This window comes from Lytechinus variegatus, chromosome 11, assembly GCF_018143015.1.
Source record: "Lytechinus variegatus isolate NC3 chromosome 11, Lvar_3.0, whole genome shotgun sequence".
Classification (NCBI taxonomy): Eukaryota; Metazoa; Echinodermata; class Echinoidea; order Temnopleuroida; family Toxopneustidae; genus Lytechinus; species Lytechinus variegatus.
This window is the reverse complement of record NC_054750.1, coordinates 35,315,272-35,328,737: the sequence shown is the minus strand read 5'-3', so window position 1 is coordinate 35,328,737 and position 13,466 is coordinate 35,315,272. Positions and strand designations below refer to the sequence as shown.

General features: G+C 35.7%; 1 protein-coding gene across 1 annotated transcript; it reads right to left on the bottom strand.

The window, feature by feature from the left end:
* Nucleotides 1-25: 25 nt before the first annotated feature.
* LOC121423896 (protein TANC2-like) lies at nt 26-2,742 on the bottom strand. The gene has a single exon (XM_041619427.1). It carries the CDS (start codon nt 2,131-2,133, stop codon nt 847-849), a length of 1,287 nt encoding a protein of 428 aa, XP_041475361.1. The 5' UTR covers nt 2,134-2,742; the 3' UTR covers nt 26-846.
* Between the last annotated feature and the right edge of the window lie 10,724 nt (nt 2,743-13,466).

Here is a 13,466-nt window from a genome sequence, read left to right as displayed (position 1 = left end):
TACTACTACTACTACTTCTTCTTCTTCTTCAACTACTTCTACTACTACTACTACCACTACTACCAATCATCATCTTAATAATAGTAATAATATCAATAATAAAACAGTTCCCTGTTCCCATGCAATATAAATTTCATATGTAGTTTTCTTTAATAGTAAGTATCGAATGTACACACTTCTTTTATAGAAAAGTGATGAAATAATGTGTCTGATAAACGCAGAATGTTTTTGTTTTCAGTTTCTTTAGAAAAGGAAACTCAATGGATTTCATATTGCTTGGTATTAGGAGCTGCCAACATATGACATAATCAAGTTCGAGAGCTATTGCCATAATTTAGGGACTTCTTTGCTTTTTCTAGAGAAATTCCAGCTGAGACTGGGTTATTTGAAAATGTGAATTATAAGAAACTAATTGGAGCCTATAATATGCACCCTCTATACCCCATCGAATAGGAATATCATATAAATCAAAACTGATTGCTGTATGTCACCAGGTTAGGCAATTCGGTTCATCTTCCATTCGAGAACATTAAAGCAAATCTTGTATTATAGGAAACGCATTTTCGAACATGTTCAATAGACTGTTGTCACAACTAATTATCCTTGGAATTAATGCCACCAGCACATCCCAAACCTTCACATTTTCATGGATAAGATAAAGCAAGCTATGGAATAATTTGAGTATACGATGCTCGTTTTACATTCTGCATGATTTAGATGCAAAAGTAAGAGAACATTTGGATCGTATGAGCACCGTAATGTAAATATAAACTATGCTACATTTCACATTTTCACCATAACCTTTCTGTCTCAAATAATTCGAACAAAAACGAAGGGAGTTAATTTTTATGATACGCTGGTGATCGTAGGTCTCCGTTTCATGTTTGATGAGTTCGCGTTGTTTGCCCCAACACCCGATGTATTATGACGTCGTACTGGAACTGGTCTACCAGTTACATTTGTATGTGCATCAGACGGTTCTAACATCGACGGAACCGACCCAAAAAGAAGATGTCGGTTGGCAGCTTGAGACGGTCTACTTTTCTGTTGTTCAGTGTAAAGTCTAAATAAAATCCCAAGATCAAGGGGAGTGTTGGGGCAGTCCCGTTCCTGAACGTTACGAGGATCAAGGCGGTCAGTCGCCGCTGAAGCTGCGCTTGAAACGCGGCTATCCTTTCTACGTTTACCACAGCGGCTACCAGATTCGCTATGACGATCCTTATCACGTTCCTGGAAAGCAAAGATGAGTTGTGTAAGCTGCTCCTGTTGCCGACGTAACTGTCCAATCATTTGTATCTCTTTGTTGAAGCTGTGAAACGGTGGGATAAAACGTCGAACCGTTCGGCATGATGACGACGTCGCCGGCGGCGGAACCGACTCGGAGCGCAGATCAGCAGACTTCATCCGCGGATCATTTACAAACATGGATGACCTGGTCTTTATTTCATCCACCAGTTTCTGCTTGCTAAATTTAGCCCATTCTGTAGAGTTCATAAAGTAATCGTTGTCCCTGGAACTCACCGATGCCTTTCCTTCCTCGAGCAAGATTCTGGCACATTCATAGTGGCCAAGTTTAGTAGCTAAAAGAAGAGCAGTACATCCTTGTTTATTTCTTTTGTCAACTGAGATGCCATCTTTCTTGAACGATGACACGAGCATCTTGACAATCTTGGTGAACCCTTGGGATGCGGCAAGGTTTAATGGGGTATCACCATTTTTATCTGGCATGTTTTTCTCGAGTTTATCCTCTAAGAGAAAGACTTCCACTGCCTTCTCCCTACCATGAAGGCAAGCTAGACCAAGCGCAGACCGTCCCATGAAATCCAACATGTTCAATTCCGCTCCTGCCTTCAGCAAAACTTTGATACACTTCACACCATGATCATCTGGTGATAGCATCGCCGCCACCATAAGAGGGGTATAACCAGCTGAATCCCGTTTATCCACGTGAGCTTTCATAGAGATGAGCAATCTAACTTGGTGGAGCCTGCCACCCAAGATGGCCCGGTGAATACCTGTTCCACCCGGACTCCATATCTCTGGTAGACTCGATGGAACAGTGTGAACCAAAAGTCTATCCATAGCACCAGAAGTTTCCCATGTCGATACACGGTTAGAATGAGTAGAAATCATAGGTATATCTCTTCAAAACCTCTTGTAAACTCAACATTCAATATTATGTTTACTTCTTAGCACATGTAGTAAGATTATTATGCTTGCGTTGTCAGTCAATAGTCCTCTTCTCTGTGCATTCAATGTTCTCGCATGAATACTGTATGGTATCGGATTTCAAGCATAAAGACAGTTTCGGCGTCCCTTAGCAACGGGCGTCTGGGACCCCTACCGTACAAAAGGTTAACCCGAAAGCCACAACCTCGTTACTCCACGTCTCTAAAGAAAATGGGTATTGATCGGCGCTGGGGATGAAAGAATACACCACAAAAACATTGACTCAGGTTTGTTGAACAACAATAATCGAAGTTTGTGCCAAACTTTACAAACAAAAGAAGTGTGTCGGTATACTGTCTATTGAATGAGATTCCATCGAATGACTTCTGAAGAGCCCTAAGTGGCAGCAGGGGGCAGGCTTTAAAAGGTCTCTAACAACTATCATGATCATCGTCATTAAAACTGTTAAAACATATACAACTTAATTGCAGGCAGAATTTGTGTTGATTATATATTCAAGGCATAAAATTGTGAAGGATCTCGGATTACAAACTTTAAATTATCAGATACGATTTTAAAACAAACAAAAACGACATTTTTAGAGAAATTATGTATTCAGAATTCGATTCAATGACGTCAATTATTAAACTAATCCTACCAGAGAAAGTGCAACAGAGACCTGTAGCTTTTCTTTTTTTAACGTGTTCCTAGGAAGACGAACTTTTTTTTCCTGAAAACAATCTTCATCTTACATAATGCTGACTCGTATAGCCGTCTGATCAACGACACAAAATATAATGTGGAAAGGAGTGATACAGATGGATTGCTAGATATTTTTTTCTGGCCAGTTAGTCTGCTGTCATGACTGTATAGGACCAGGGGGAAAGTGCAGAGAGAGAGAGAGGGGGGGAGAGTGAGAAGAAGAAGAAGAAGAAGAAGTAGAAAAAGAAAAAGAAGAAGAAAAAAAAGAAGAAGAAAGAAGAAGAAGAAAAAGAAGGAGAAGAAAAAGAAGAAGAAAGTACATGTAAACAGTGATGGAAGACGTTTTAGTGTCATTCCTACTTTGTAAACACGAGAGTAATAACATGTTGACTTTACTAAAAGACGTTAAGAGTGTATCTAGAGAGTCAACCCGTACTTTAACTATAGTTATAGAGTGGTGATTCTAAAATAAATTTACACACTTTTCATGCCTGAAGATGCGTATAATGTTTAAGTGATTTCCTCTCTTGCAGTCATAATGGCTATACAGTATAGAGTTAGAGGAATAGCATACAAAGATTTGTTGTTGGGTGAAGAAAGAATTAAGTGAAACCGTATCTAACCAGGGTATTCTAAAGTGCACCCGTGCCAAACTTACATCAGGCTTTTTTGTATATCAACGGTGACATGGGGGGGATCTGTTTCGTTAAGGATAGGCGTTTGTTTCATGATTTTCAAATGAATAAAAATACATATAAAAATGAAAGGGGGATGGAAAGATGGAGAATGAAAAGCAAATGAATTAAAGGAGATAAAAAAGGGAAAGTTCAGACAATGAAATAAGAGGAAAAACGAGTGGTGTTGATAGGCAGATCGTAGGCAGCTGGACGGATAGGGGGAAGGAAAAATAATGAATGATTGGGGAAAGAAGAAGAAAGATAAGAAGCAAGCAGGAAATTTAAAGTAAAGGGATGCAAAGAATTGGATAAAAGAAAAACTTTCAGGCCCTGTATGAAATTTTCGTTTCACACTCGCATATATATATGCGAAAAATAACATTTCTATACTCGCATATTGAGCTTCGTATAATGTATGATTTAAGCATCTGTTCATTATAAGAAAGAGCTTAAAATGTTAAGATTTTTCATAAATTATCGCAAACAGTCCTGCAAATGTCCATTTTCAGGTTTGATTGTCAAAATATTTTAGCTCACGCGTTGTGTCGCATTTTGATTAATGAGATACGTATCCTCTTCATATCTTCATATATTCTTATTCTTATAAACGGTACTTGATATGTCAATATTCAGATGAGTATATAACATTTCGGTTCGCTCTTCGCGCTTGCATTAATGTTTAGTTAGATCAGATCTACAAGCTTGCTTTCATGTAGGTCCCGTCCATACTTCTTTAACTTATGAATTATAACACGACCATTTGTGTCATGTTACTTGTATACTTTTCATGTGTCTGCATTTTTTTTTACATTGTGTACTACCTTATTTTGTTTCTCTCTTTTTATGTGAATTGGATTGTCTTGGATTTTTTGGGAAAATAATGGGCATCTGCCAATGTGAAACGAAATTTCAAAAGAGAAGTCTAAACATTAACGAAATTAATGAATTTGAAATGAGATCTAGTGATTACAAAAGTGCTTGAAATTTTCCCGTTTTAAGGTCTGAATATCAACAAATATAGCACGCGCAAAGCGCGAGCTATATTTGTTGATATTCTGGGGCCTGTTGCAGAAAGAGTTGCAATCAATCGCAACTCTAAAATTAATGCGTAACTTGATTTTCTACCAATCAACAGCGCGTATTTGGGACTTGTAATTGATTTTGGGCTTTCGTTTAAACGCAACTCTTTCTGCAACAGGCCCCAGAATGTCAACAAATTTTAGCTCGCGCTTTGCGCCTGTATTTTGTTGAGTGGGATTTTCACCCTCTTAGAATATGAGATAACTAAACGTTTTTGTAAAAGGAATCGGTCTTTCTACCCAGTGGCGGACCGTCACTGTTTCTACCTTCAACTACCTTCAACCTGTTTTAAAATGTAGATGAACCTTCCCCTCCCTTCGAGAATGGTGGATTCGATCCATAACCAGTGGCGTAACAGGTGGGGGGGGGGGCAGGTGGCAAGCTGCCCCCCCTGGCGGATTTCACAGGGAAAATAAAAGAAAAAAGGGAAAAATAAAAAAAAGGAGGGAAAAGGAAGGAAAGCGGAAAATGTACGAAAGAAGAACTTTTGAGAAAGAACAAATCATTCCAAATTAGGCCTATGTAATAATAGCACGGTGGAAAATAAATTAAAAGAAGACAAAATGACAAACAATAACGGGAAACGAAGGTAGAATGTCATTAATCGAAAGCTAAATTGGACAACAAAGAAAAGGGACAAGAAAAAAATAATAACACGACCGGGCTGCCGATGATTGAAATTAAAGAGCGGATGGACTGCATACAACATTGTGCTATAAGCTTGCTATATTTATGCAAATAAGCAACCGGGGCTTTGCCCCAGACCCCACGCAGTAGGGGCTCTTTGTTCAAATGGCCCTATAACGCCCCCGTTCATTCACGTTCAATCACTGGCATACAGGCGGGGGGGGGGTCCACAACCAAGAGGAAATAAAAGAAATTATAGGAGACAACGTATAATAAAATGGATGGAAACAATGAAATATGTTATTTGCTGAATATAATGGAAAAATCTGTCACATAATTAAAATTTAATTTCAATAGACAATTTCTTTTTTCCAGCTCGCTTTACACGCTGGCGCCTTTTTTTTCAAATAATCCCCACATTGCTATGTTTTGCCCGCTCAAAATATTTGGTTCATTATGCAACTGGGTTGAATGAATGTGTTATGTAAAAGCTATATTGTGTATATAAGCCCGCGATTTGATTAAAATAGCGGCAATCTGTGAGGTTTAAATGGCTTTAATATCAAGAAGTTCTGGGGGCTCCGCCCCGGACCCCAACCGCACAGCACTGTGTATGGAAGTGTTGGGCAATGGTTCCAAGAAGTTATACAAACACGAACAACAAAAAAACGGAGGAAAGAAAAGCAAAGGAAAAGTGTAGGATATGATTTTATTTACTAAATATAATGTCAATAATAGCTCAAAGTTAGATTCTCATGAAAAGGTGATTATTTATTCTCGCTCGCTTCGCTCGCTCGGGACTTATATAAAGCAGTTTTTAGCACATGTGCTATACTGCCCCCCTCGTTTTTTGTTTTTGTTTTACTCTTCACGCTACTGCCGCAAAGAATCCTGTTCACAATGGCGTACAGACCACAGAAAAGGGAATTTAAAGAGAGAAGAGTGAAATATGTTATTCTCTGGATATCATGTCAAAATCTATCACAAAATTGGATTTTCGTATTAAAAAGGTCAAAATTTTTGCTCGCTCGCTTCGCTCGCTCGCAACTTTTTTTCAAGATAAATTTTGCCTGATACGCAATATCTGGCCCTCTCAAAATAGTCGCCTCACTACACCATTACGCCTGTTAATACTATATGACCGAGAAAACTTGGGCTCTTGCCCCCCCTGGCCACCGACCCCCTGATGTTACGCCGCTGTTCATAACATCCCAGAATTACGTAACACAATTTGCCCCCACGGGCCTAGCATGTATACCATTCGCTGATTCGTGATGTTCTAATAGTTTGAAAGAGTTTATGCACAGTTTAAAGCATCTGAGCAAACTTTCTCTAATTTAAAGATCAGAAGATCAAATCAATCACAGTATTTTCAATATCCAGGAAGCAAGCGGTCATACTTTTTTTCTTTTCAAGGCTTAAACATGTTAAATAAGAGTCATAAATGACATGTAAGATGTGAAAATGTCAAACTTGGATAGTTAGACTTACAACTGATATTGGGTAATTATTGTTTCCAACCCCCCCCCCAAAAAAAAAACTACTTTAGTGTGATGTGATAATAAGACATATCTGCATGCTCAATAACCAATACTCGATCAATACGTCTACAGGAAAAATGACAGGATATCTGGAAATTTGGAGTCACCTAGTGAACGCGCGAAGCGCGCCCAGTTGCTAGGTATACTGACCTAATAGAGATATTTTAAGGACAGTGCCAATACACGGATATATACCTCACTAGTCAAATAATGCGAGCGCGAAGCGCGAGCTTAAATTTTTTTTTGATATTCAGACCTGAAATGGGACATTATAATAATTTTTTGTAATCATGATACGTACCTGTCTCTTTAAATAATGCGAGCGCGAAGCGCTAGCTGAAATTTGTGTAAATATTGACCCCAAACAGGAAGATTTTAAGGACTATATTCTAGGAATCCATTAAGAGTATACACATCTCTCCATAGTCATCTAATGCGAGAGTCAATAAGCGCTTGCTGATTTTGTTATAATTACATCTTAACATGCACACAAAGCACTTGTAATCATGATTAACATACCCATCTCACTAATCAAATCTTGCGAGCGCGAGCTGAAAATTTAGGAAATTCAGACCCGAAGAGAGACATTTTAAGGCTTGTAGGAATTCACGAAGACCATACGTAGTTCTCTAACAAAGTGATGCGAGCGCGAAAATTTTTGATATTCAGATCATAAAACAGAAAAAGGGACATTTTAAGGACTCATTCTAGGAATTGATGAAGAGCAGCCAATCCACTGCTGCGAACATAAGCACGGACAGGAAATGTTTTATATTAAGACCTTAAAATGGGACAATCACTTTAAGTATTCATGAAAAAGAAGCATACTATTGTACATGTAAAACAATAACTCGAAGTGCGAGGGAATATATTTGGTAGTTTGGTGTATATTGACTTGAAAACGGGAGGTTTTAGTATAACACGATTATATATCTCGGTAAACAGACAATGCGAGCACCAGGAACAATGACGACATATGCCCTGAGCAAATTATGTTTCATAAAGTTATGAAAAAAATGTTTCTTATGTAATATAACATAGCATAATTATAACATTATAATGAACGATAATGTCTTCTTTCCTACTACGTTTCTCTTCCTTTCTCCCTCTTTTTCTCCTCCCCCCTCTTTTGTCAGTTACGCCACTGCCTGAATCTAAAATAACGAACATGGCGAATAAAGGCAATTGGGATTTTTCAAAATAGTCTTCTTCATTAGATATGCAGCTACTCGAAGTTGAAATAATGTTCCTCATTTTATTATGATTTATTTTAGAGGCATTATTTTGGCATTGTTTCCAATAAAACAACATGCAATTTGTTTCATCACTACTTAAGAATAACCTTTTATGTCATGTTATCTGTATTCTATTTTAACGATATTCTTTAAAAGTTTGTCCGCATTATAGTCATCGAGTCAAATTGATGTTTAAGAGTCACTCTTATAAACAATTTTGTTTTGGAGTTATCAATATGATCAAGGAATTGACCTGATGCTGTCTTTACCCCACATTCTCTAGTATGATTTTATCCAGAATTTACAGAAACAGTCGTAATCTTCTGTCTCGTCATTCTATCAAAATTCTTACACTCCCAGAAAGATAGTTATATTAGGCTGATTAACCCAACAATTGTTGGTCGACACAAAATAACATGTAAAACGATATTTTTTTGACCGATATGCCGACACAAAATTTATCCTTAAAATAAAAAAGTTCCTGCAGCAGAATCTCGAGAACACCTGTGATCTTACCAGATTGCGTAATCTTACAGGAAATTTGTATTTGGTGTATGGAATCTAACACATTTCCTTGAATAAAACACCCTTTTCCCCATTGCAAAAAAATCCTGTTATGAAAGAATGATTCTGTTATTGCTTTTCTACAAAGTCTTCTTTTTTCTGTAAAATCACGTTTTATTTAACAGTGCGGTTAACTGGTTCATGTTTGATCATACTTTTTATAGACTGGTTAAAACATTTTTTAATATTCATAATAGGCTTGTTAAAAAAATTCTGAGTGTGTACATTCTGGGTAAAGACTTGCATTCTGGTCTTTTAATTTCCCAGGGGAAATGACGTAGGCCTATATATCAAATAGAATTTCACAATTGAGTATGATGACGGAGGTGCATGAGATGATTTGGGTTTCTTTCAGTCAATATGAAGATAGGGTGGATCCGTTTGGATTGATTTTCTTGCTAACAACTAAACGAATTCGAAGCACGACTAATCCAGTAATTACTTATTTGAATACGTATTGTTCAGTTCCAGGCATTGCCATTGATTGTCATTGTTCCCAAATAATTATAAAGAAGAGAGTCTCGATTCCTTAAACCAACTTCTTTTCTTTCAGGAAAGGACGATAGAATTTGACATGAATTTTATTAATTTACATTGCAACTTTAATACTCCTGTATATATGTATGTTGTTTTCAAAGAGAATCCTAGCAATATGTTTGTTTCTACTGTGGTATGTTAATAAAAATATATGTGTTTTCTTGTTCAGAATTCCTCTTAACATTGCTTAAAGAGTCCATATTTTCATTTGGACTATCGCAATGTCTCCCTCTCTCGACAGCACCTTGGTCAATTAATCCCCCTCTCTCAGTCTATTTTCGGACCGTGAGAAATGGTTAATACTGATTTTATTCATTCATCTGTATTCAAACTACATTTTGAAAAATCATTATCTAAAAACCCATCGATCATGTACCGACCAATTCATGATTGCCTATCATATGAATTTAGAGTAAATATTGGGAATTAAAAAAGAGAAATATTTCATTTTCATATGACTTACCTTCACGTCGACGGCATTTTTCAACATTCCTTAGAAAACGCACTTAAATGTATACAGAGGAAAGGCTTCAGTGAAATTCAGAGTCCCTTTTTAAGTTTTTCTGATTTAAATTGTTTTAAAGTTTTAGAACATTTTAGTCAATACTTTTGACACATTCCATATAATATTTTTGACATATTTCATATTGTAACATTATCTGGGCTTGTTGTTTAAAAATGTCTATCTGCTAAAGCATTTAAATTGCACTAAAGAGCGGTTCGCCTTATTTCCAATTCTTCATATTATTCCCACTCTGCTCCATTATTTCATAAACTCAAACTATTAACTGTGTATGATATCATGAATCTACAAATTGAAATTTTTATGTATAAATGTAAGCTTTGTCTACACCATCCTCATATTCCTGATTCATTTCCCCTTCATCTAGATTTACATTCCTATGAAACCCGTTCTGCCAATGACTTTCATTTTCCAAAGGTTCGAACATCATATGGTAAATCCACTCTTTTATTCACTGGCCCTAAACTGTGGAGTTCCTTACCAAAAGAAATTAAAAACTCAGAATCACTCCATTCCTTCAAACGTAATTTCAAAAAGTACCTGACAGATACAAATTTAACAAATAACAGTAGAGCTTAAAAAATCAAACTTATCCTTTCTTTTTTGTATTGTTAATGACATTACTAAGTTATCATTCTAAAATCTTTTCCCATACGTAACGCTATTTGATTTTTTATGACTGTGTTGATTTTTCTTAACTATTATTTCGAAAGTTATGAATGAGAGCCTTATTCACATGCTATATATTGTTAATTAAAGTCTATTTTGATAGCACTATTCTGTTTATTTTATGTTGGGCGCCTGATTTTAAGACTTATTTTGTCTTCTTTGGCTCCCCACAGTAATGTACATTTCTTTGTATTACTTTTGATCAACTCGGTTCACTTTCCTTTTCAATTTATGTTTGTTTCTCATTTTGTACATATTTGTAAAAAAAATTGTATTATTGTGGAAATAAATGATTTGATTTGATTAAAAAAGAAGAAAATACAGTTTGAAAAAAAAACACACGAAATATTTGATTGTTATATATTCTATTTTTGTTGTTGTTCTTTCATTCATTTCATTCGTTTATTTCCATTTTCAACAATTACAGTTTCTTCTGTACATGTTGACATATATAAATAACAAAACATATTTCAATTATTCCTGTACAGAAAATTATATTCAAGATTATTACAAATCAGGTTGAAAATGGAGGAGGCTGCTAAAAAGCGGAGCTTGTAGAGTGCAGCCTCCTAATAAATATTCTTGCAGTTGTTTAGCATATAAAAAATAAGGTACCAACTTGAGCATGACCAGTTGAATTAAAAAGAAAAATTGGAAATAAAAATAGAAAAGGAAATAAGAAAAAGAGAGATTAAAGGTCTCCAGAATCCAGCCCCAGCACTCACAGACGGACCTCGCCGATCAACAGGAAAACGAAAGAGATGTATAAGTGTACGTGACATAATAAACATGTTTGATTAAAAAAATACAAGAGCTTGAGTGATGAAGAGTTAAATTCAATGGTTATCTTGAAGAAATTTTTTGAACTTATATTTGAAAGAATTAAGGCTTGGAGATTCTTTGATGTTACTATTGATAGTTCCCCAGAGTCTAGGGCCTTCAAAAGTAAAAATTGATTTTGCAAGGATGGTCCGGGGTAGTGGTAAATGAAATTCATCGGATTGACGTGTGGGATATTTGTGAAGGGTTTTGTTTTTGTTAAATGAAAAATTAAATATGGGTGGTAACATATTATTGTTTAACTGATACATGAATTGACCTAAATTATATTGGTACAGTGTTTTTATTTTTAGAATGTTATTGTTTAAAAACAACTCATCTGTGTGAGATCTCCAGGACAAGTTGAAAATAACACGCAATGCCTTCTTTTGTAAAAGCAATATTCTATCTAGGTAGGTTGAGTGTGTGTTTCCCCAAACAATTGCTCCATAATTTAGATATGGTAAAATTAATGTTGAATAAAGCATTTTTAGGGAGGAAGTTGGAAGAAAAAACTTAACTTTGTTGATAACACCAATATTGCGTGAAATTGTGCGACATATAGAGTCAATATGCGATTTCCAAGATAATTTGTTGTCTATTATGAGGCCTAAAAATTTAGTTGAAGTAACAACTTCAATGTCTACATTGTCTAATTTGATATTAAATGGCAATTGTTCTAAAGAATTGCTAAAAAGCATGCATTTCGTTTTTTGAACATTTATTGACAATTTGTTAGCCTTAATCCATTGTACCAATTTATCCAGTTCAGTGTTCAGTACATTAATTAAAATATTGGGGTTAGGATGAGAGTAGAGTACATTTGAATCATCTGCAAAAAGGACATAAGATAATATTTCAGAGGAGTTCTGGATGTCATTTATATAGATAATAAATAAAAGAGGGCCCAGGAGGCTACCTTGGGGAACACCCCAGTTAACATTTTGTAGAGAAGAATTTTGTTCATTTATGCTTACGAATTGTTTGCGATTTACAAGGTAGTTTCTGAACCACTCCAAGGCCTTCCCACGAACTCCATAATTTTCAAGTTTGTAGAGCAGTATCTCATGATTTATGGTGTCGAAGGCCTTGGAGAGGTCCAGAAAAACACCTATTGTATGTTCAAAGTTGTCAATAGCTTTTGTGATTTTGTCAATAAATGAGAGAGTGGCATGAGATGTACTATGTTTTTGTCGAAATCCAAATTGAAAATCGGAAATTATATCATATTTATTCAAAAATTTTAATAATCTTGTGTAGATTACCTTTTTGTTCTTATTACTATCATTATTATTTTATTTTAATTCATTTCATTTATTCTCATATTTCTCGTTTGACATTTGTTTCACATAAAAGACAAAAGAACAATAAAGCATGATATAAAATATAGACAAATGTGTTACAAAAGTAACATAATAATACAATCAGTCAAATAAAGTAAAAGTTTAATCAAAGTCAAAGAAATATGATAAGACCTACACAAAAGCAAACTTGCAAAACTTGCGGGCCCCTGTAACAAAAAAGTTGTAAGTAATGAAATAGTGAAAGACAAAACACATCTTATTATTTTATACAAGTTTGATTTTCATTTAGTTTAGATATTATTATAATTATTATTATCATTATTATTATCATTGTTTTTTATTATAATTATCATAATTATTACTATTGTTTATTATGATATGAGAAGTACATCAATGAATTTGATACAATGTCATACAAGGCTAATGAAGATTAGCATGCTTAGTTATGGTAAGATTAAATATGAAGTTCGAATGCTGATCGAGTAAAACAAACCTTTTTGTTGTCGTTTGAGACGACATTGAAATCATATCTCGCCACGATTTTCAAGTGCTATTGCGCCATCTAGAGGAAGGGGCATGAAGTGAATGAAAGGGTGAGAAGAGGGGCATGCAGCATGGAGAACAACACTTGAGATATCAGCTGTATTTCATTCAGTGATACCGTAATAAAGTGATATTTGCTGAGGTATAGTAGGAGAGTAAAAGAGATGTATATACGAAGACAGTGGGGGGGGGGGCACATTTTTCCGGGGAAAAATTTGACAAGCAAAAAAAAAATGGTTTTCAACCATGAATTAAGGATATTTCGTCACATAAAAAAAACTGACAAGAAAAAAAAGGTCTTCACTTTCAGGGGGGGGCACACTTCTGTATCAACGACATTTTTACATTACACATTTTAATTTTGCTTCTCACAGAGGGGGGGGGGAGGGGGCGCACGGGCCGGCTGTGCCCCCCCCCCCCCCCCCTGGATCCGCCAGTGTACGTAGCGAAGGAGGGGAAGGGAGTGGTAGGGGTAG